The sequence below is a fragment of the Euleptes europaea genome, chromosome 3, assembly GCF_029931775.1.
Source record: "Euleptes europaea isolate rEulEur1 chromosome 3, rEulEur1.hap1, whole genome shotgun sequence".
NCBI lineage: Eukaryota > Metazoa > Chordata > Lepidosauria > Squamata > Sphaerodactylidae > Euleptes > Euleptes europaea.
In genome coordinates this window covers 26,308,032-26,330,132 of record NC_079314.1, presented here as the reverse complement: position 1 = coordinate 26,330,132, position 22,101 = coordinate 26,308,032, and the positions used below count along the sequence as shown (strand labels likewise).

Genomic DNA, 22,101 nt, shown 5'->3' with positions numbered 1-22,101 from the left:
GCTTTCCAAGAATAAAGTCTGTATCACCCGAGGTAATGCAAATATGATGGGGTAATAGCTCGCTAACGGTGACTCGGTGCGCCCTTCCATTGTCAAACCCGGCTTGTTTGAAGGCCCTGACTTAAGGCCTCAAAGCTTTAAGGCAAGTGTCTTATCTTCCAAACTGGAAAGAGGAGATTTTCATTTTAGCTAGCTTGTGGCTCAAATGTCTACGCTGATTTGGTCCTCATTTGGCTGCTGGAGACCTGCTCCTCCGCAGTTCTGCGCTGCTGCTGTTTAAAATTCTATTTCATCCCTCACAATAACTCAAGGGCTATTTCCCTGAGAAGGCACCGTGGATAACCCTCATACCACACAAATCCAGGTTAGGATATTTACGCCACAGCATTTCAGTCCTTGGAGTTATGAAACAATAAATCCTCCTGTTCTTTAGTGCATTGCTATTAAAAAGCAGTGTTTGAATATTACTGATTTGGCAAAGAGATTCGTTTTATTTACCCACAGTTTGACCACCCCACTCGAAATCTGTTCACGCCACTAATCACAGCAGCTTTCGCGTTTCAGAGAGAAAAGAAAGGAAGAGTTCTTTTATTCTACTCCAACTAGCTTGAGAGTCCAGGCGTGCTGCAGCGGGAGAAGGGAGGGGACTGTCGAGGGCAGCGTGATGTGCAATCCTCCGCCTGGGGCCTTTTGCCACTTCAAGGACGCAGGGAACCCCAACATGGTCACCTAGGAGGAGGAGGAAACAGAAATTGCCAGTCTGTTGATTTAAGCAAGAAATCTATCGAGCTGGTTCATACCACATGCAATAGTGGAGGACTCTCACAGGGGCTGACAACTCGGTGAAGACTGCGTTAAGGCGATTGAATTAAGCGACATACATCCTTGTGGTCCGTGCGCATGCCTAGACACTGCTGTTTGCAAGCTGCTGGGATCGTACTCGTTCTGGCAGCTGCATGCTAACCATGCCACATGGACATGTCGGGTCATACAATCAGCACCTCCATGCGGCCCCAGTTGGATCAGGAACCGGCTGGTGACACCATGTGCTCACAGAACCACTGCATGGAGGCTGCTGATTGTATCAAGTGTTTTTCATACCATCTGACCAAGTCCTATGAGGAAAGGAGCTGGGAATGTTTAGCCTGAAGAGGAGAAGACTGAGAGGGGGTATGATAACCGTCTTCAAGTACTTGAAGGGCTGTCATATAGAGAAGGGTGCTGAGTTGTTTTCTGTTGCCCCAGAAGGTTGGACCAGAACCAACGGGTTGAAATTCAATCAAAAGAGTTTCCGTCTAGACATTAGGAAGAATTTTCTAACCATTAGAGTGGTTACTCATTGAAACAGGCTTCCTCGGGAGGTGGTAAGCTCTCCTTCCCTGGAGGTTTTTAAGACGAGGCTAGATGGCCATCTGTCAGCAATGCTGATTCTATGACCTTAAGCATATGATGAGAGGAAGGGCATCTTGGCCATCTTCTGTACATGGAGTAGGGGTCACTGGGGCTGGGGGGGGGGAGGTAGTTGTGAATTTCCTGCATTCTGCATGGGGTGGACTAGATGACCCCGGTGGTCCCTTCCAATTCTATGATTCTATGACATTACACTATCAGCATTTCACACAATAAAATCACCATAAAAAGAGGAAAATCTAGCTTCCCTAACTATGCTATGCTAACGAGCCCTTAATTCTTTGCCCAATAAACCCAGGGACTATGGCTAGTTTGACATCTCCATCACATACTGATAGACAATAAACTGCATCTGTATCCACCCCAAGGAGGGAATATAACCAGAACATCCAGACAGAATGTCTAGACTTTACTGTTCTGGGACCAGTAAAGTAAATGTTAAACACGCAAAAGGGAGAGACCACTTTTGCTTGTTAGATGAACTAAATTAAAAATAATAACAACAAAAGTGATTGAATGTGTGAATTGTAATGCCATTCTTAAGACTCTGAATTGACAGAGACTTAGCCTGGCTATAACAGGAACACTAGGGGAAATACCTAGGGCCCATGGCGAGTGAATGGAGAAACATCTTTGACAGGTGCAACAAAGCAGTTAGCCTTTTCCGGGACTTTGTAGAGTTAGGTGGGCTTCGAAATGACCATTTGAAGGGGGAAATGGGAAGATGCAAGGGTGGGGGAGAAGCAGGAAGATCTGACAAGTCCCTGTTAGGAGCCCAACAGGCAGCAGCCACTGCAGTCCCCGTTTCAGTCTGAGCCCTAGCCCTGAAAAGAAGGGATGCGCACAGGAGAAGCTCTATAAATGCATGCCTATCACTTTTCTGGCTCAGACCTCATGCTTCTAGGGCAGCAGCTACAACAGTGGTTCCCAAAGTGGGCAGTACCAACCCCCTGGGGGGTGGGATAACCTAGGGGGGCACTAAGAGGCAAAGGGGCAGGAGGTGGGCCCCTTCAACTGTGTTGTTGGATAGGGTAGGAGGCGCTGGGGTTGAGTTTGAGGAACCAAGGGGGCGATGGCCTGAAATGTTTGGGAACCACTGAGCTAGAAGAAGAAGAATTGGTTTTTATATGCTAACTTTCTCCCTCACTTAAGGAAGACTCAAACCGGCTTAAAATCACCTTCCCCTCCCCACAACAGACACCCTGTGAGGTAGGTGGGGCTAAGAGAGTGTGACTTGCCCAAGGTCACCCAGCTGGCTTCGTGTGTAGGAGTGGGGAAACAAATCCAATTCGCCAGATTAGCCTCCGCCGCTCATGTGGAGGTGTGGGGAATCAAACCCGGTTCTTCAGATCAGACTCCACTGCTCCAAACCACTGCTCTTAACCACTACACCACGCTGGCTCCCAATCTGTAATCTCTGTATAAAATTACAGAATCTGCAGCTCTTGAGTAAACATACAACAAAAGCAACACACCTGGGAACAGGAAAGTGCTTTGGGCCCCTTGGTTGGGCTACCTGGGTGGCTCAATTTGCTCTTAAGGCTACCCCTCTTGGGAAGGACCACTCTGCCTATATAAAGTCTCAGGTTCCCTCCCTGGCACTAAACAATCTCTGTGAGACCTCAATGGGTAGCCATGTTAGTCTGTCACTAGCAGAAGAAACGAGACTGAGTCCAGTAGCACCTTAAAGACTAACAAAATTTCTGGCAGGGTGTGAGCTTTCGTGAGCCACAGCTCACTTCTTCAGTGAGTTATCAAGATGTTATCTGAAGAAGGGAGCTGTGGCTCACAAAAGCTCAGACCCTGCTAGAAAGTTTGTTAGCCTTTAAGGTGCTACTGGGCTCTTGCTCTTTTCTACTGTGAGACCTGTTAGTCAGAAGATGCCTGGGGTGTCCACTACAGTCACTCATCTGGGTCACTGGCTCGGCCAATCCAATCTCCTTCGGAATAAATCTAGTCATCGCCAGCTGCAAATTTCTCCCATGTGTGGCATGCAGGGCCTAGGATGAAATGCAGTCACAGTTTGGGGGCTGAGAAGTGAATATTCCTCCTGAGACTCCTTCTTATAAGGCATAATGGGTCACTTGCCTTCTCTTCCAGAATGCAGGTGATACATAGCAATACCATAAGAAGTATGTGAAACGAACATGGATATCATTGCCTATTTTCCTTACAATCCTTAGACATGAAACTGAACACAACTTTGTATTGTCTCAACTAACATTTGGTACATCTGTGGTGGGGGGAGGTGCTGGGGTCCAAAATTTGGCCAGCAGGCTTCCATTTCACTATTTATGTTCATCTTTTATACTACACCTTTCCCCTCAATGAGGCCCCAAAGTGTCTGATATCATTCTCTTCCATTTTATCCTCACAACAACCCTGTGAGGCAGGTTAGTCTGAGAGTGTGTGATCTGAGTATAAAGGAGCTTCCTATGTTGACTTCTTAAACTCTGGCTGACCCTTTGGCAGATGCTGCCTGCAGATTTTTCAAGTTCTGTTCCCAGCTATAAATGCGTTAAACACACACACACAACAGCAGAAAACATCAGGATCTTTCAGATGCCCAGCCAGATTTGTGCTAGAGAACCTGTTTCAAGCCTCCTTACTTGCGTGCCTGCCGTTAAGTCTGGAGATGGAAGGTACAACACACTGTCTTCCGGCCAGGTAAAAAAGATAGTGTAAACTGCAGGTTTTTTTGAAGTGTACCTGGGAGAATACAAGGCAAGACTGAGGTGCAGTGTTAAAATACCGAAGCGGACACACAACATCCATCTTTCATGAGAGCGCCGCATCTGTCCTGCACAGCCCATTCCTTACTGAATCCGGCCACAGTTGAAGGCCAGCCCCTAACCCTTTCTCCCATACCCCCTCACGTCTGGGGTCTGGCCAGCCAGGAGTGTTGAAAGCCTCAAAGTCCACCCTTTCACACACCCTAAAAGAGCAAACATTGCATTACAACCCGTCCTTGTTTTTTCAACTGCTGCCGTCAACCACACAAAGGTGGCTCGGGTGCCTCTTGCAAAAGCCTGTGCAAAACTTTCCATTTATTGCCTTTACAGGGTTTCTCTCGTTTTCTAAACTCTTGATGTCTTTTGGAGTAGAAAAAGAAGAAGAAGAAGAAGAGTTGGTCTTTATGCCCCAACTTTCTCTACCATTTAAGGGAGAATAAAACTGGCTTACAATCACCTTCCCTTCCCCTCCCCACAAGAAGAAAATGAGTTCACCAGATTAGCATCTGTAGCTCATGTGGAGGAGTGAGGAATCAAACCAGGTTCTCCAGATTAGAGACCACTGCTCCAAACCACCGCTCTTAAACACTACACCATGCTGGCTACAACAGACACCCTGTGTGGTAGGTGAGGCTGAGAGAGCTCTAAGAGAGCCGTGACTGGCCCAAGGTCACCCAGCTGGCTTCATGTGTAGGAGTGGGGAAACCAAACCAGTTCACCAGGTTAGCCTCCACCGCTCATGTGGAGGAGTTGGGGAGCCCACTGCTCCAAACCACCACTCTTAACCACTACACCATGCTGGCTCCAGTTGTTCTCATCCCTCTTTTACTCAGGATGCAATGTATCTCCACCCTATGGCTGGTTTATGCGTTGGCTCTGACACTAAGAACATCACATCTCAAAAAAAAAATTAAAAGTTTAATGATTTTATTTAAAAGTCTAAAGTCAAACAGGTCAGCGACATCTGGCTTCAGAAGCTGTCTCCGTGTTCTAGTCTTCTCAACAATGTCTAAGTGCAGCAGAATGCACTGGGACAGGGGTCTCAAAACTGCGGCTCCAGAGCCGCATGTGGCTCTTTGGCCCGTTGAGTGCGGCTCTCCGAACTTGGTTCGGAGCCCCTGGTCTTGCGCCCGCTCGCACCGGCAGCCAGGCTGCAGAGCCGGATTGCCTGAGAGAGAGAGAGAGCGGGCGCGCTGTCTCTCCCCACCCCCTGCCGAGAATGGCCGGGTCCCCCTTTTCCTTGCCCTTAATGGTTGGGACGCTAAAGCCTCCCCTCCCCTCTAGCCGTGCGATTGCTGGGCGGGCGGCTCTGCGGTTCCTGGCTCCCCCCCGCCTATCAGCTGTTGGGCGGGGCGGGCTTCCTTTGGTAGACCTGGCCTCCGGCTGAGTCCCATTGGGTGGCCATGTCTACCCACTGGCTTCCTTGGCGGTAGACCTGGACTCCGAGGAGGGGGAAAAGTCCCCCTTCAGAGGCCAGGTCTACCAATTGGCTTCTATGGGCCTCCGGAGGCCAGGTCTACTGCCAAGAAAGCCAATGGGTAGACCTGGCTGCCCAATGGGACTCAGCTGGAGGCCAGGACTATCAATAGGCTTTTATGGCGGTAGACCAGGCGTCCAGACGAGGACTCCAGATGGGGAGGGGGAAATGGCAGGGACTTACAATTTAATTTTTATCAATAAATAAGATCACTATTAAGTATATCAAGTTTTATTCTGTGTACCTATAGTTTAATTAAGACTTAAAACTTTAATTAAAGTTTATTAAGTTAATAAACAGTGTACCTACCTATATAGTTTAAGTTTAAGAAATTTGGCTCTCAAAAGAAATCTCAATCGTTGTACTGTTGATATTTGGCTCTTTTGACTAATGAGTTTGCCGACCCCTGCACTGGGACATTTGGACAGTACACCTCCTGGGGATTTGTGCCTTGAACAAGAGTAGTGTCCAATGAAATGCACTGCCACCCTTTCAACTGCCTGTGCTTGAAACTGCTGGGTGCCTTCATCATGACAAAGTCCCGTACACTTCAGTTTTTTTACATGTGTTGACACTCAAGCAACTTTTGGAGAAAAGGTTTCTCCTACAAACTCCCCTAGTCCTATTGTGTGTGTAAAGTGACTTCAAGTCGCAGCCGACTTATGGCGACCCCTTTTGGGGTTTTCATGGCAAGAGACTAACAGAGGTGGTTTGCCAATGCCTTCCTCTGCACAGCAACCCTGGTATTCCTTGGTGGTCTCCCATTCAAATACTAACTAGGGCTGACCCTGCTTAGCTTCTGAGAACTGACGAGATCAGGCTAGTCTGGGCCATCCAGGTCAGGGCCCCTAGTCCTATTAGACTTGGCTAATTAAGGCTTACTGAGGCACTTTACTGGATATTCTTTCATTCCTGCTTTTGCACAGGAGATTACAGATGGGAAGAAATTTTGCACAAGTGCTGTTTTTTTTCCTGATAATTGAAATCATCTCAAAAAGCTCTAATTAAGAAACATAGCATTTAAAAAAAAAAATCAGAATACAAATAGTTCTTTTGTAGTCAGGACTCTATGGCCATTTATACATGGGAGGTTTTGCCTTGGATTTGCTGTTCTCTAAAGGTAAAAGTGGTCCCCTGCGCAAGCACCAGGTCATTCCTGACCCATGGGGTGACGTCACATCCTGACGTTTACTAGGCAGACTATGTTTACGAAGTGGTTTGCCAGTGCCTTCCCCAGTCATCTTCCCTTTACCCCCAGCAAGCTGGGTCCTCATTGCTCCTCTCTAGATGCACATTTTTCCCCATCCAAGTTCTCAAAACTCTGCACGGGGGACTTATTTTTGAGTTTTGAAAATTCGGATGGGGGAAAATGTGCATCTAGAGAGTGGCAAATCCAAGGCAAAACCTCCCAGGCATAAATGGCCCATGTGATCTCAGTCAAACAACAATGCCCTGTAGCACCAACCAACACTCATTCTAAACGCGTGTCAAAACGGTCTCAGAATCCATTGCCCACAAGGTGATTCCTTCTCTGTTCCCAATGTCCCCTTTTCTTACGCAAACACTGGAGCCCGCCTACGTTCTGAGAACAAGCAGGCTGCTTGGATTAGGTTTTATCATACCATGCGCTGGCGGTGCCATTCTCCTTCTGAACTCTCCAGGGCTTCGATGCGTAAATAGCCTCCCCGTTAATATCCAGCCACTTCCCCATTGCCAACAGCCTCTCCTGGAAGATTGGGGCGATCACCCCTTCTTTGGTGGGACCGATGTTGAGAAGGTAATTTCCTCCGTAGCTCACAGTGCTCACAAGTTCCTGTGGACAAGGGGGTATGAGCAGAACAAAACGTTTTAGGACAAGAAGAGAATTTTTAAACACATTTGCAAAGAGAATTTTAACCCTAGCAGGATTCTGTATGGGCTATCTGGACCAATCCCCAGCACTGAGGAAAGATATCCAATAATAGCCCAGACCTGCTCATACTTTCAGTGAAGGGAATCCTATTCTGACCAGTGGTTGTTCCACTGTTTCCTTACAGAAACCATGAAGACTCTCCTCCCCCATTGTAACAGACCTACAGTAATTGATTTATTTAAAACAATTAAGCCAGTTTTTCTTCCAGTCCAATGGAATTAAATGGATTAAAAATCAGATGAATCATAGAATGTTCAAAACATCAAAACTACTAAGATGGTCTTCAGAAACTTTAAAAACAACATCCAAGAGATCACTCCCCCTTAAGAACCAGCAAATGACAGATGCCTTCAAGAGACTCCAAAGATTTTTTTTTTAGTTTCCATCCCACACCCCTTATGAAATTGTGAGAGACAGGGGCTTTGTCTAGCATTTAAACCAGGGGTGGGTAACCTTTTTTTCTGCCAAGGGCCATTTGAATATTTATAACATCATTCCCGGGCCGCACAATCTGGCCCTGTTCCCTTTAACCCCTCCATTGTTGCCACTTCTGCCCTCAACCCACTTGTAGTGCAGAGGAAATACATTTCTCCACAGCCCAGGTGGGAAAGGGTTAACATAGTGTCTTGGGCGGTCCTAGCAGCTTCATAGCTAATGACTCTTCTGCAAGGGGGAAAGAAGGTTCCTTTTCTCAGCAAAACAAACTCACATCCGCCTTGAATAGAGGCTATTCCTGGCCGCGGGAGGGGGCGTATTGCCAGTCTTAGATCCTTCTGAGCTAGAGATCTGCCAGGACCCACGAAGGGCCAGACCAAATGATTTCGCGGGCCTTATACGGCCCCCGGGCCTGACGTTCCCCACCCCTGATTTAAACCCACTGCTTCTTGATTGTTTTCTCTCTGGGACCAGAGAAGCCTGCCTAATATATTAGGTGCTGTGGAACACAGGCAGGATAATACTGCTGCAGTTGTCTTGTTTGTGGGCTTCCTAGAGGCACCTGGTTGGCCACGGTGTGAACAGACTGCTGGACTTGGTGAGCCTTGGTCTGATCCAGCATGGCCTTTCTTACGTTCTTCACTCTTTGGTTATTGTCCCTACTTTCCTGGCTAGCTTCAATTTTTTAAAAAAGAAATCACTCAGCTTTCTGCTCTTCCTGTTCCCAAAGGTCAGAGATGTGTCCAGAGGGATCTCCAACTTGGATGTTTTTAAACTGAAGGAATAAAGCAAGAAGGGCAAAACCTGAGATCAGAAGTGAAATTACTGACTTTCGATAAAAATTATGCATGGTTTGGAGAGAGTGGACAGGGAGAAGCTTTTCTCCCTCTCATAATACTAGAACGCAGGGTCATCTACTGAAGCTGGAGGGTGAGAGATTCAAAACTGATAAAAGGAAATATTTCTTTACAAAACACATAGTTAAATTGTGGAACTCCCTGCCTCAGGATGTGGTGATGTTCATGGAAGAGAGGAGTATTCATGGCTACTAGTAAAAATGGATACTAGTCATGATGCATACCTATTATCTCTAGGATCAGAGGAGCAGGCCTATTATATTAGGTGCTTTGGAACACAGGCAGGACAATGATGCTGCAGTTGTCTTGTTTGTGGGCTTCCTAGAGGCACCCAGCTGGCCACTGTGTGAACAGGCTGCTGGACCTGATGGGCCTTGGTCTGATCCAGCATAGCCTTTCTTATGTTCTTATGTACGACCAAGAACAGCAGCAAACATGGAGGTAGTGGTTTGGATCCTGAGCCTGTTTTGCAGGTAGAGATGCTCTCCTCTGGTGGAGTCTTGTGTCAGAGATTCCTTCCCGTCGCCTGCCTCATGGTCTCCTTGTCCTTTAGCCCAGGCACTTGGGCTCATACGGCCTCCAGGGAAGCTGACCAAGGTAGTCCTAACTGATCCAGCAATGGGTAGAATGGGCATGCTTCTTTCAGGTATCTGCCTGTGCTGGCTGAAATGCCAACTGTTCCATACATTTAACTTAAATCGTTTAAATTAAATAGGGGAGGGGCTGTGGCTCAGTGGTACAGCGTCTGCTTGGCATGCAGAAGGTCCCGGGTTCAATCCCCTGCATCTCCAGTTAAAAGGACCAGGCAAGGAGGTGATGTGGAAGACCTCCACCTGAGACCTTGGAGAGCCACTGCCAGACTGAGCAGACAATACTGACTTTGATGGACCAAGAGTCTGATTCAGTATATAGCAGCTTCTTGTGTTTGGGTAGGGGCTGTGGCTCAGTGGTAGAGCATCTGCTTGGCATGCAGAAGGTCCCAAATTCAATCCCCAGGATCTCCAGTTAAAGGGACTAGGCAAGTAGGTGATGTGAAAGACCCCTGCCTGAGACTTTGGAGTGCTGCTGCCGGTCTGAGTAGACAATACTGACTTCGATGGACCAAGGGTCTGATTCAGTATAAGGCGGCTTCATGTGTTCAAGTAATGCCAGCATGTAATGAGTATCAACTTAACTCCTCTTAACTTAGCTTAGCCCTCTCCAACACGGAAGCTTGCTGGGTGACCCTGGGCCAGTCACACACTCTCAGCCTAGCCTATCTTACAGGGTTGTTGTTGTGGTGAGGATAAAACAGAGGAGGGAGGAATGATGTTCTAGTGGGTCTCCACTGGGCAGAAAGTACAGGTATAAATGAAGTAAACGTTAACAAAAATAATAATCAGGCTGGATTCTGAAAGAATCTGACCTACTGTGGTCACACATGAAACTTGATTCAGATTTGTGCTCTGGCTGCTAACACCATCTGGAAATTCTGGGCAAGATTCTGTAACTTCTTCACCAAAGAGCTATGCTTTCACCAACCCCCCAAACAACATTTCAGAGCTCTCACCTTAATTATGCTGGAGGTATCCATGAGTTCATTAATTTTCATGTTGCTCCGATATCCCCACGAACTCTTGTCGATAGAGCTGCACATCTCCCACTTGTGGGTCGGCAGAGTGCCGGGCTTGTATTTATCTTGACAATTGTAGTACCCTCCATGATGGCAGGAGCAGTTTATGCCCCACCGATCGTTCACCACGACAGTGTCCTAGAAGAAGAGTCAGTTTTTATATGCCGACTTTCTCTACCACTTAAGGGAGAATCAAACCAGTTTAAAACCACCTTCCCGTCCCCTCCCCACAACAGACACCCTGTGAGGTAGGTGGGGCTGAGAGAGCTGTAAGAGAGCTGTGACTAGCCCAAGGTCACCCAGCTGGCTTCATGTGGAGGGGTGGGGAAACCAGCCCGGTTCACCAGATTAGCCTCCGCCGCTCATGTGGAGGAGTGGGGAATCAAACCCGGCTCTCTAGAAGACCGCAGCAAGATTGACTGGAAGCCACTGTGCCTTTGGACTTTAAGGTGCCAAGACTCTAGAGCTGTGCTCACCAGCTGGCCTGAAATGCTCCAAATAAAAACAGAACAATGCTTTTGGGGATAAATTTCAAGTGTTTACTGTGTTACTCTTACTCCATACTGTCAAAGGAGTGAGCAACAAGCGGTCCTGAAGAACCCCCTCCTTCCAGTTTTCATTGGCTCTCCTGGGGCTGGTTCACACATCACACCTGCTTCCTTGCCTACTAGCACCGGACATCATCTAGTACGTGTGAATGAGCCACCACAGATGGAACCTGTCCTCTCAACACATGACTTTTCAAAAGAACTGGTTCACAGCTTTTATCTGCAAAGCAAGGAACGTATGTATGGGTAAACAGTCTCACGGTTGCAATGACATGCCTGAAGATAATAATGGGTGTGGGGGGAGCAAGAATGGAAATTGTGTATATGTGTATGTATAAGTTGCAGCTGACCTATGGCAACTCAGTAGGGTTTTCAAGGCAAGAGACTAACAGGTGGTTTGCCATTGCCTGCCTCTGCATGAAGGTAAAGGTATTCCCCTGTGCCAGCACTGGGTCATTCCTGACCCATGGAGTGACGTCACATCCCGACATTTACTAGGCAGATGGTATTTACGGGGTGGTTTGCCACTGCCTTCCCCAGTCGTCTACACTTTACCCCCAGCAACCTGGGTACTCATTTTACCGACCTCGGAAGGATGGAAGGCTGAGTCAACCTTGAGCCGGCTACCTGAAACCGACTTCCGTTGGGATCGACTGCAGCTTACCACTCTGTGCCACGGGGCTCTGTGCCTCTGCATAACGACCGCGGTATTCCCTTGGTGGTCTCCCATCCAATTACTAATCAGGGCCGACCCTGCTTAGCTTCTGCGATCTGACCAAATCAGGCTAGCCTGGGCCATCCAGGTCAGGGTAAGGATGTAAATTAGTCCATATTTATTTTAGATTTCAAGGACTACCTTCCCTCCCAGTGCAGTAATTTCTTAACAGGTAAATTAGGAGGGAAGGAACTGGATGAATACAAACCTGAGCTGAACATCTGACCCTCCCCTTTTGCAGGTAACATAAGAGGGACTCCAGACTGTCCCAATGTTGTGGAGCCAGGGAGATGGAAGAGCAAGCAAAATGGACTTTTGGTTCACTACACTTCTTTGTAATGTCCACAGAGGTATTGTGTTTTTATGCCAATAACAAAATGATGATTGATTGATTGATGCCCACAGTGGAACTTGTACCTACTCCTTTGTGGTCACCTGCACAAGTCATCCCCAGATCAGGAATATCATGCGCATCTGACCATGGCCGGGGTGGGGAAAGATGCCGAAATCACTCTGGACATTATAAACAAGCACAAAACATTCTGCCCCCAATTGCTGGTGCCTCAGAGAACATCTAGTACGGGCAGGTGGGACTCATATTGGCAGCTCAATATGCATGCTACTTTACCTATAGAACCAAAGAGCCACTCAATAAACCAGGCTCTCATTCTATTAGGAAGAGCTCCAGATGCTACCAAATTCCTCTTCTTCCCCAATCATCCAAAGGAATTTTAACCTTCTGTTACATTTAATGCTGCTGGATTGTCCTTGGTCTGTTCTTCGGCTGCTTCAGTCCTTCAGATTGTGTCTCCTTTCAATTTTTAAATGGAGTCAGAAACTATTGCTGAAGTCTGTGTTACTTTACAGCTGCCTTTTGTAAGAAGCACTTTTCCCAAATAAAAAAAACATTAAATGCAAAGGAGACTACTCGGGGGGGGGGGGTGTCCGTCTTAAATACGAGATATGGGAAAGTTCCCCAGTTATAACACCTTAATTTGCTAGTAAATGTGAAGGGAATTCAGATACCTTTACTGGACTATCATTGTAAAGCCAGGCAAGGAAAGAGGTAGAGTTCCAGTATGTGTCCGGAGCCTCCCATTCTCCATCGGACCAAATGATATCCGGCTTGTATCTAAATGGCAGATTTGAAAAGCCTGAAGATCAAGCCCTGGGACTTGCTGAGCCCTGCCACAACTGCACCACATGGGCTACCAAACCACTTTAATCAGGAGTCAAAAAACAGTCAACTATTACCGACTGCCAGTGTGGTGTAGTGGTTAAGAGTGGTGGTTCAGAGCGGTGGAGCCTGATCTGGTGAACTGGATTTGTTTCCCCTTTCCTACATACGAAGCCAACTGGGTGACCTTGGGCTAGTCACAGCTCTCTCAGCCCCACCTACCTCACAGGGTGTCTGTTGTGGGGAGGGGAAGGGAAGGTGTTTGTAAGCCACTTTGAGTCTCCCTTAAGCGGTAGAGAAAGTCGGCATACAAAAACCAACTCTTCTTCTGCCACATGAGCCAGGCTGACAACACTCATTTATTTATCTACTTCATTTATACCCCAACTTTTATTCTCACAACCACCACCCTGTGAGGTAGGCCAGGCTGAGAGTGTGTGACTAGCCCAAGTCACCCAGTGAGCTTCCATGGCAGAGAGCGGATCTGAACCTGAGGCTTCCAGATCTGACCACTACACCACACTGGCTCATGGCAGCCAACTTCTGTTTTTCACCTACAAAGTTGCTAAACACAACAGTCACCACCACCACCACCACAACGCTTAAGAAACCACAAATGGACAAAACAGATTTCACCCACCAGATGCTGTCAGCTGTTGTTGTTTTTAGAAAAAAACAGTAGGTTGCAAATTTAGAAGAAGAGTTGGCTTTTATATGCTGACTTTCTCTACCACTTAAGGACGACTCAAACCAGCCTACAATCACATTCCCTTCCCCACAACAGACACCCTTTAGGAGAGCTGTGACTTGCCCAAGGCCACCCAGCTAGCTTTTTGTGTAGGAGTGGGGAAACCAACCCGGTTCACCAGATTAGCGTTCACCACTCATGTGGGGGAGTGGGGAATCAAACCCGGTTCTCCAGATCAGAGTCCACCGCTCCAAACCACCGCTCTTAACCACTACTCCACGCTGGCTCTCTATCAAGTAGATGAATGTTGGTGGTTGCAAGTTGCTGCTTAATCCGTGACCTTCCAGCCGTTTCCCATGAAAAATCACATGGATGCTGCTTCTTATCATGTACAGAAGTATCCCATTAACAGGAGAAAAGCCAGCTGGGGGGGGAGAGCGATACTGAGAAGTGGCTGGCAAAGAAAGAGTCTAAAAAATACCTATCTACTTTCCCTGCCATCTCGTTGTTTGCATTGAGAGGGAAAAAAAACACAGAACAGCAACTGAATAGTAACATCGAGTCCAAACAACAGCATCAAAACAGAAGATGATATCTGTCATGGAAGGGAAAAAACCAAGTTGGGGCGAAGACCTTCTAGCAGCCAGACCCTAGCATGCTTGCCTCGAAGCCCCACTGTGTCCAATGGGGCTTGTTCTCTAGCCTGCGCACCTGGGGATATTGCAGCCTTTGAAGATTTTTGCTCTTACCTTATAACAAGGTCATAAAGCTCTGGCAGCGTTTTCTCCAACACGAAATACTGGCTCTTGAACCCGCTTTTTTTGTCCTCTACATAGAGTGGATTAAACCACTCAAACAAGGAATGGTACAGTCCATAATGTATATTCCTAAAAAAATATTAACATGGGGGGGGGGGGGGGAGAAGCACCATATGAGAACTATCGGACAGGAGATCAGCCCGCAGTGCCATCATGACATTTCACACACCAGCCCTTGCTCCACACCCATTTTCAGAAGAAGAGCTGGTTTTTATATGCCGACTTTCTCTATCACTTCAGGAAGAATCAAACCAGCTTAAAACCACCTTCCCTTCCCCTACCCACAACAGACACCCTGTGAGGTAGGTGGGGCTGACAGAGGGTGACTAGCCCAAGGTCACCTAGCTGGCTTCATGTGCAGGAGTGGGGAAACAAATCCAGTTCACCAGATTAGCCTCCCCGCTCATGTGGAGTGGGGAATCAAACCCGGTTCTCTGGATCAGACTCCACTGCTCCAAACCACTGATATTAACCACGACACCACCCTGGCTCCCACATACCTTCCTCTGAGGGCTTCCCCCAGCTCTCCCACCAAGTCTCGATGGGGCCCTGTGTCCATCGAGTTCCAGTTCCAGGACACAGGGGACCCCCAGTTTGTGAAACCTTCATGATGCTTCGCAGTCAGCACCACGTACCTGGGGGAACAGAAGACAAGGGGGTCAGCAGGGGACAGAACTCGCCTAAAATATCACACACCCCACTTGCAAACTAACATGGAGGGGCAAGGCTGCCTTATACTGAATCTGACCCTTAGTCCATCAAAGTCAGTATTGTCTACTCAGACCGGCAGCTGCTCTCCAAGGTCTCAGGCAGAGGCCTTTCACATCATCTACTTGCCTTGTTCCTTTAACTGGAGATGCCGGGGATTGAACCTGGGACCTTCTGCATGCCGAGCAGATGCTCTACCACTGAGCCATGGCCCCTCCCCACGGTGAGAAGCCTGCACTCAATGAGGCTCACAGCCTAACTGGTCTGTGGTGGGAATCACCTGCTAACCACAAGGCACACTGGGCAAGTACCTTGCCCACTTTCCTGATACATGGAACAGGTGCCATACTGGGGAACAGTGCTTGGAAGAGTCACACATCATTCAGTGATGGGGAATGGAGGAGGATGAGGCCTCCCAGAGGAGATAAGGCCCCTGACCCAGGAAGCTTCAGAAAGCCAACTCTCAGTCCCAAAGTGCATGCAATCTACAGTTACTGAGTGCCGAAGGGAATCCCACCTCCCCACATGGCATATGTTCAGAACCATTCACTGTTATATAGCCCATGCATGTCCAGACCTGGAACTATACCTTACCTAAGAAACAGGATCCAAGGACCAGTCTGGCCTAGCCCAGATTACTCCTATAGTGCCTATGTACTTTTGTTGCTATAAAGCTGGATGGATCACACACTTGGTAAAACTTACACTTTTTAAAAAGCATTATCTAATTCAATTATGAGCCCCGTGGCACAGAGTGGTCAGCTGCAGTACTGCAGTCAAAAGCTCTGCTCACGACATGAGTTCCATTCCAACGGAAGTCGGTTTCAGGTAGCCGGCTCAAGGTTGACTCAGCCTTCCATCCTTCCGAGGTTGGTAAAATAAGTACCCAGCTTGCTGGGGGTAAAGGGAAGATGACTGGGGAAGGCACTGGCAAAACACCCCGTAAAACACAGTCTGCCTAGTAAACGTCGGGCTGTGACGTCACCCCATGGGTCAGTAATGACCCGGAGCTTGCATAGGTGTCTGATGGGTTCTAATGTTATCAATGAGGGGATAAAATTTCATCGAGTTGCCAAATTGCTCAAGAAAATTCAGCAAGTTAATCATCAAGCAGCAGCTATGCCTAATGATTTGTGACGTTTCACCTTCCTACGCACACATACCATTTCTAGGTACTTTTATACACTGTCCAAGTGTTGCAACTACATCTTTGCCCAGATGCTTAGAAAGCAAAGTTCTCCTTGCAAGGAAGTAAAATGATAAGAACAAAAATCATGTGCTTCACTTCCCCTTCACGCAGATGTGAAGCAGAGGCATGACCTAGACTACAAGAATAACAGAATGATTCTAATGGGTTGAGGTTTTTATTATGTATACTTTTTCTTCTGTTTCAGTTTTCTGTATAAGTTGCCCGGAGAACTATCTATTGGTTAAGAAGCAGGATAGAAATATATGTAAATACATTAGGTGGTAGAGTCCTGCAAATGAAAGGTTTTTTTAAACTGCCATATCTTTGTTCTACTACCTCATTATTCGGTCATGTAGACCACATCCAATTTACAAAGTCATCATCAACAACAACGTCCTACAATTAGCACCACAGTAATTACCAATAATAATCGGTTTTTGAAAGTCCCATCGCTGCTGAACTATGGCAGCTGACTTATAGCAACCCCACAGTTTTCAATGCAAAAGACAAACAGAGGTGGTTTGCCATTCTGTGTCTCTGTAGAGCACTGGTTCCCAACCAGGGGTCCGTGGACCCCCAGGGGTCCGCGAGAACTAAATTAAGGTCCGTGAAACAAAGTTATAAACCCATAATAAATTAATATTTTCAATTAAAAGTTCTCTATTATAAAAATATATATTCAAATATTATTCTAAGCTTAATGTTTAACTAACAGTTATGATTAAAGTTTATTTTCAAATTCTTGGAATTTTTATTTTGAACCTTGGGGTCCCTGCACTGAACAAAAAAGTCCTAGTGGTCCCTGGTCAAAAAAAGGTTGGGAACCACTGCTGTAGAGCAACCCTGGATTTCCTGGGTGGCCTCCCATTCAGGTACTAACCAGGACCAATCCAGCTTAGCTTCCAAGAGCTGACAAGATCAGCCAAGCTTGGGCCATCCATGTCAGGGCAATATTAATCAGTAGCGGGGGTGGGGGGAGGGAATGAACATTAAATGCTTAATGGAAAACTGCCAAAATTATCAAAATAATAAGCTACAAATTAGAACAGGATGTACTTCCATTACCATCTCAAGGAGTGGATTCTACTAGTCCAGCAGAAGCTTTGGTGGAATAGTATCCACTCCTTGAGATGGTGATGGAATTGCATCCTTTTCTCATTCTGTTACTATTTTACATAGCAATTAAAGTATCTAATATTATTAAGTGTTTTAATGTTGGTGATCTTTATGAATTACTTCATAGAATTGGAAGGGACCACCAAGAAGCAATTTTTCTCCAGGCCAGATTGGCCAGGGATCCTGGAGGGTTTTTGTTGCCATTTTCTGGGCATGCAGTAGGGGTCACTTGGGGGTATGGGGGGGAGGTAGTTGTGAATTTACTGCATTTACTGCAGACAGACTAACACGGCTACCCACTGTGAACTAATACTACCACTAACTTATAGTATTTCAGCTAGTACTCCAACTAATAGTCCCCATGTAAAGCAAAACAAAAACAAAACACACACAAATCAGTGGGTTATAGATCAAATCAAGCCTGAACTGACCCTAGAAGCTAAAATGACTTAACTGAGGCTATCTTACTTTGGTCACATTATGAGAAGACGAAGAATCACTGGAAAAAAACAATCATGCTAGGTAAAGTTGAAAGCAGCAGGAAAAGCAAAAGACTCAACTTGAGATGGACTGACTCAGTCAAGGAAGCCACAGCCCACAGTTTGCAAGATCTGAGCAAGGCTGTTAAAGATAGACATTTTGGAGGACATTGATTCATAAGGTTGCCATGAGTCGTAAGCCACTTGATGGCACTTACCGGTAACACAAAGCAAACAGCCACAGCATACAGCAGCCCTCCTCCCTATAGTTACCAATTCCAGCCTGAGAAAACCCTGGAGAATTGGGGGCAATGCCTGGGGAGGGTGGGATTTGGGAAGGGATGTGGTTCCATAGCGTCTACCCTCCAAAGCTGCCATTTCCACCAGGAAGACTGATCTCTGTAGTCTGGAGATCAGCTGAAATTCCAGGAAAACTCAAGGTAGGCCTGGGAATTCTCCTGGAGGAAACAGCAGCTCTGGAGGACAGACTTTATGTCATTACATTGCCACTAAGCTCCCTCCCATATTATCCAGTCATTACACAACCCTAACTCCAGGTTCCCTCTGGAGGTTGGCAACCCTATAGTACTGATTCTATGACCATAGGTAGATCATGAGAGGGAGGGCATCTTGGCCATGTTCTGGGCATAGAGTAGGGGTCACTGGGGGGTATGTTCACACAACGCATAGTTAAATTGTGGAACTCCCTGCCACAGGATGTGGTGATGGCTGCCAACTTGGAAGGCTTTAAGAGGGAAGTGGACATGTTCATGGAGGAGAGGGGTATTCATGGCTACTAGTCAAAATGGCGACTAGTCATGATGCATACCTATTGTCTCCAGGATAAGAGGAGCATGCCTGTTATATTAGGTGCAGTGGAACACAGGCAGGATGGTGCTGCTGCAGTCGTCTTGTTTGTGGGATTCCTAGAGGCACCTGGTTGGCCACTATGTGAACAGACTGCTGTACTTGATGGGCCTTGGTCTGATCCAGCATAGCTTTTCTTCTGTTCTTATGGGGGGGGAGGTAATTGTGAATTTCATGCATTGTGCAGGGGGGGGCTAGATGACCCTGGTGGTCCCTTCCAACTCTATGACTCTACTAGTACTTCTACTAATACTCCCCATGTAAAGCAAATAGCCACAACGTACAGCAGCCCTCCTCCCTAGTTGCCAATTCCAGCCTGAGAAAGCCCTGGAGAATTGGGGGCCATGTCTGAGGATGGTGGAATTTGGGAGTCTTCAACTACTTGAAGGGGTGTCATATGAAGGATCGTGCCGAGTTGTTTTCTGCTGCTCCAGAAGGTTGGACCAGAACCAATGGGTTAAAATTACCGTAAATCAAAATAGTTTCTGTCTAGTCATTAGGAAGAACCTTCTAACAGTTAGAGCGGTTCCTCAGTGGAACAGGCTTCCTTGGGAGGTGGTGAGCTCTCCTTCCCTGGAGGTTTTTAAGCAGAGGCTAGATGGCCATCTGTCAGCAATGCTGATTATATGACCTTTGACAGATCATGAGTGGGAGGGCATCTTGGCCATCTTCAGGGCATGGAGTAGGGGTCACTGGGGGTGAGAAGGGAAGGTAGTTGTGGATTTCCTGCATTGTGCATGGGGTTGGGCTAGATGACCCTGGTGGTCCCTTCCAGCTCTATGATTGTGCTTGGGGTTGGGCTAGATGACCCTGGTGGTCCCTTCCAGCTCTATGATTGTGCAGGGGGTTGAGCTAGATGACCCTGGTGGTCCCCTCCAACTCTATGATTGTGCAGGGGGTTGGACGAGATGACCCTTGTGGTCCCTTCCAACTCTACGATTGTGCAGGGAGTTGGGCTAGATGACCCTGGTGGTCCCTTCCAACTCTATGATTGTGCAGGGGGTAGGATGAGATGACCCTGGTGGTCCCTTTCAATTCTATGACTGTGCAGAGGGTTGGGCTAGATGACCCTGGTGGTCCCCTCCAGCTCTATGACTGTGCACGGGGTCGGGCTAGATAACCCTTGTGGTCCCTTCCAGCTCTATGATTGTGCAGGGGGTTGGACGAGATGACCCTGGTGGTCCCTTCCAGCTCTGATTGTGCAGGGGGTTGGGCCAGATGACCCTGGTGGTCCCTTCCAGCTCTATGACTGTGCAGGGGGTTGGGCTAGATGACCCTGGTGGTCCCCTCCAACTCTATGACTGTGCAGGGGGTTGGGCTAGATGACCCTGGTGGTCCCCTCCAGCTCTATGACTGTGCAGGGGGTTGGGCTAGATGACCCTGGTGGTCCCTTCCAGCTCTATGACTGTGCAGGGGGTTGGGCTAGATGACCCTGGTGGTCCCTTCCAGCTCTATGACTGTGCAGGGGGTTGGGCTAGATGACCCTGGTGGTCCCTTCCAGCTCTATGACTGTGCAGGGGGTTGGGCTAGATGATCCTGGTGGTCCCCTCCAACTCTATGACTGTGCAGGGGGTTGGGCTAGATGACCCTGGTGGTCCCTTCCAGCTCTATGATTGTGCAGGGGATTGGGCTAGATGACCCTGGTGGTCCCCTCCAACTGTATGACTGTGCAGGGGGTTGGGCTAGATGACCCTGGTGGTCCCCTCCAGCTCTATGACTGTGCAGGGGGTTGGGCTAGATGACCCTGGTGGTCCCTTCCAGCTCTATGACTGTGCAGGGGGTTGGGCTAGATGACCCTGGTGGTCCCTTCCAGCTCTATGACTGTGCAGGGGGTTGGGCTAGATGACCCTGGTGGTCCCCTCCAGCTCTATGACTGTGCAGGGGGTTGGGCTAGATGACCCTGGTGGTCCCTTCCAGCTCTATGACTGTGCAGGGGGTTGGGCTAGATGACCCTGGTGGTCCCTTCCAGCTCTATGACTGTGCAGGGGGTTGGGCTAGATGACCCTGGTGGTCCCTTCCAGCTCTATGACTGTGCAGGGGGTTGGGCTAGATGACCCTGGTGGTCCCTTCCAACTCTATGACTGTGCAGGGGGTTGGGCTAGATGACCCTGGTGGTCCCCTCCAACTGTATGACTGTGCCGGGGGTTGGGCTAGATGACCCTGGTGGTCCCTTCCAGCTCTATGATTGTGCAGGGGGTTGGGCTAGATGACCCTGGTGGTCCCCTCCAACTGTATGACTGTGCAGGGGGTTGGGCTAGATGACCCTGGTGGTCCCCTCCAGCTCTATGACTGTGCAGGGGGTTGGGCTAGATGACCCTGGTGGTCCCCTCCAGCTCTATGACTGTGCAGGGGGTTGGGCTAGATGACCCTGGTGGTCCCCTCCAACTGTATGACTGTGCAGGGGGTTGGGCTAGATGACCCTGGTGGTCCCCTCCAACTGTATGACTGTGCAGGGGGTTGGGCTAGATGACCCTGGTGGTCCCTTCCAGCTCTATGACTGTGCAGGGGGTTGGGCTAGATGACCCTGGTGGTCCCCTCCAGCTCTATGACTGTGCAGGGGGTTGGGCTAGATGACCCTGGTGGTCCCCTCCAGCTCTATGACTGTGCAGGGGGTTGGGCTAGATGACCCTGGTGGACCCCTCCAGCTCTATGACTGTGCAGGGGGTTGGGCTAGATGACCCTGGTGGACCCCTCCAACTCTATGATCCTCCCCCCCTTGTGTCCTGCCCGGGCCTGACCTGGCTCCGGCTTTCTGGAAGAGGCTGGCCCACGCGTGGGGCTGGAAGTCGCGGGCGGTGAAGCGCGGTGCGAAGTCTGCGTAGGCGGTGCCGGGCGGGAAGCGCGAGCGGACGAAGAGTTCGTAGTCGAGCCTGCGCTCGCCCTTCCAGTGCCACCAGAACCACTCCGAGCCCCAGGCCGGCACGGCGAAGACGCCCCAGTGGAGGAAGACGCCCACCTTGGCCTCGTCGAACCAGCCGGGCAGCGGCCGCGCGTCCAGGCTGGCCCAGTCGGGCGAGTAGCGGCCGGGGGAGGGACGCGGGGCCGGCGGAGGGGCCGCGCCGAGGAGGAGGAGGAGGGGGAAGAGCGGCAGCAGCCACAGAAGCGGAGCCGCCGGCCGCGAAACCAGCGCCCGGGCCGCCATTGCTCTCTTTCGGAAGCCGCGCCCGCCACGCCCCCATTGGCTGTTCCCTCGGCCAATAGAGGCCCTCCGCGGACAGAACGATTTGCATACAGGAGATGCCCGGCTGGTGGCGTTGAAAAGCCGACAAAAGAGAACAGTAGTAGTAGAATTTATCTAGGAGAGTGGCGCAGAGTGGTCAGCTGCAGTACTGCAGTCAAAAGCTCTGCCCACGACCTGAGT

At 48.7% G+C, this 22,101-nt stretch overlaps 1 protein-coding gene across 1 annotated transcript; it reads right to left on the bottom strand.

Annotated features, from left to right (window-relative positions):
• Positions 1 to 588: 588 nt before the first annotated feature.
• On the bottom strand, positions 589 to 21,882 carry FUCA1 (alpha-L-fucosidase 1). The gene is made up of 8 exons (XM_056847499.1): positions 21,479 to 21,882; positions 14,882 to 15,016; positions 14,313 to 14,450; positions 12,725 to 12,830; positions 10,373 to 10,573; positions 7,242 to 7,432; positions 4,020 to 4,119; positions 589 to 729 (listed from the first exon to the last, which is right to left on the bottom strand). The coding sequence occupies exons 1-8, from the start codon at positions 21,880 to 21,882 to the stop codon at positions 589 to 591; spliced, it is 1,416 nt and encodes a 471-aa protein (XP_056703477.1).
• Positions 21,883 to 22,101: the final 219 nt, after the last annotated feature.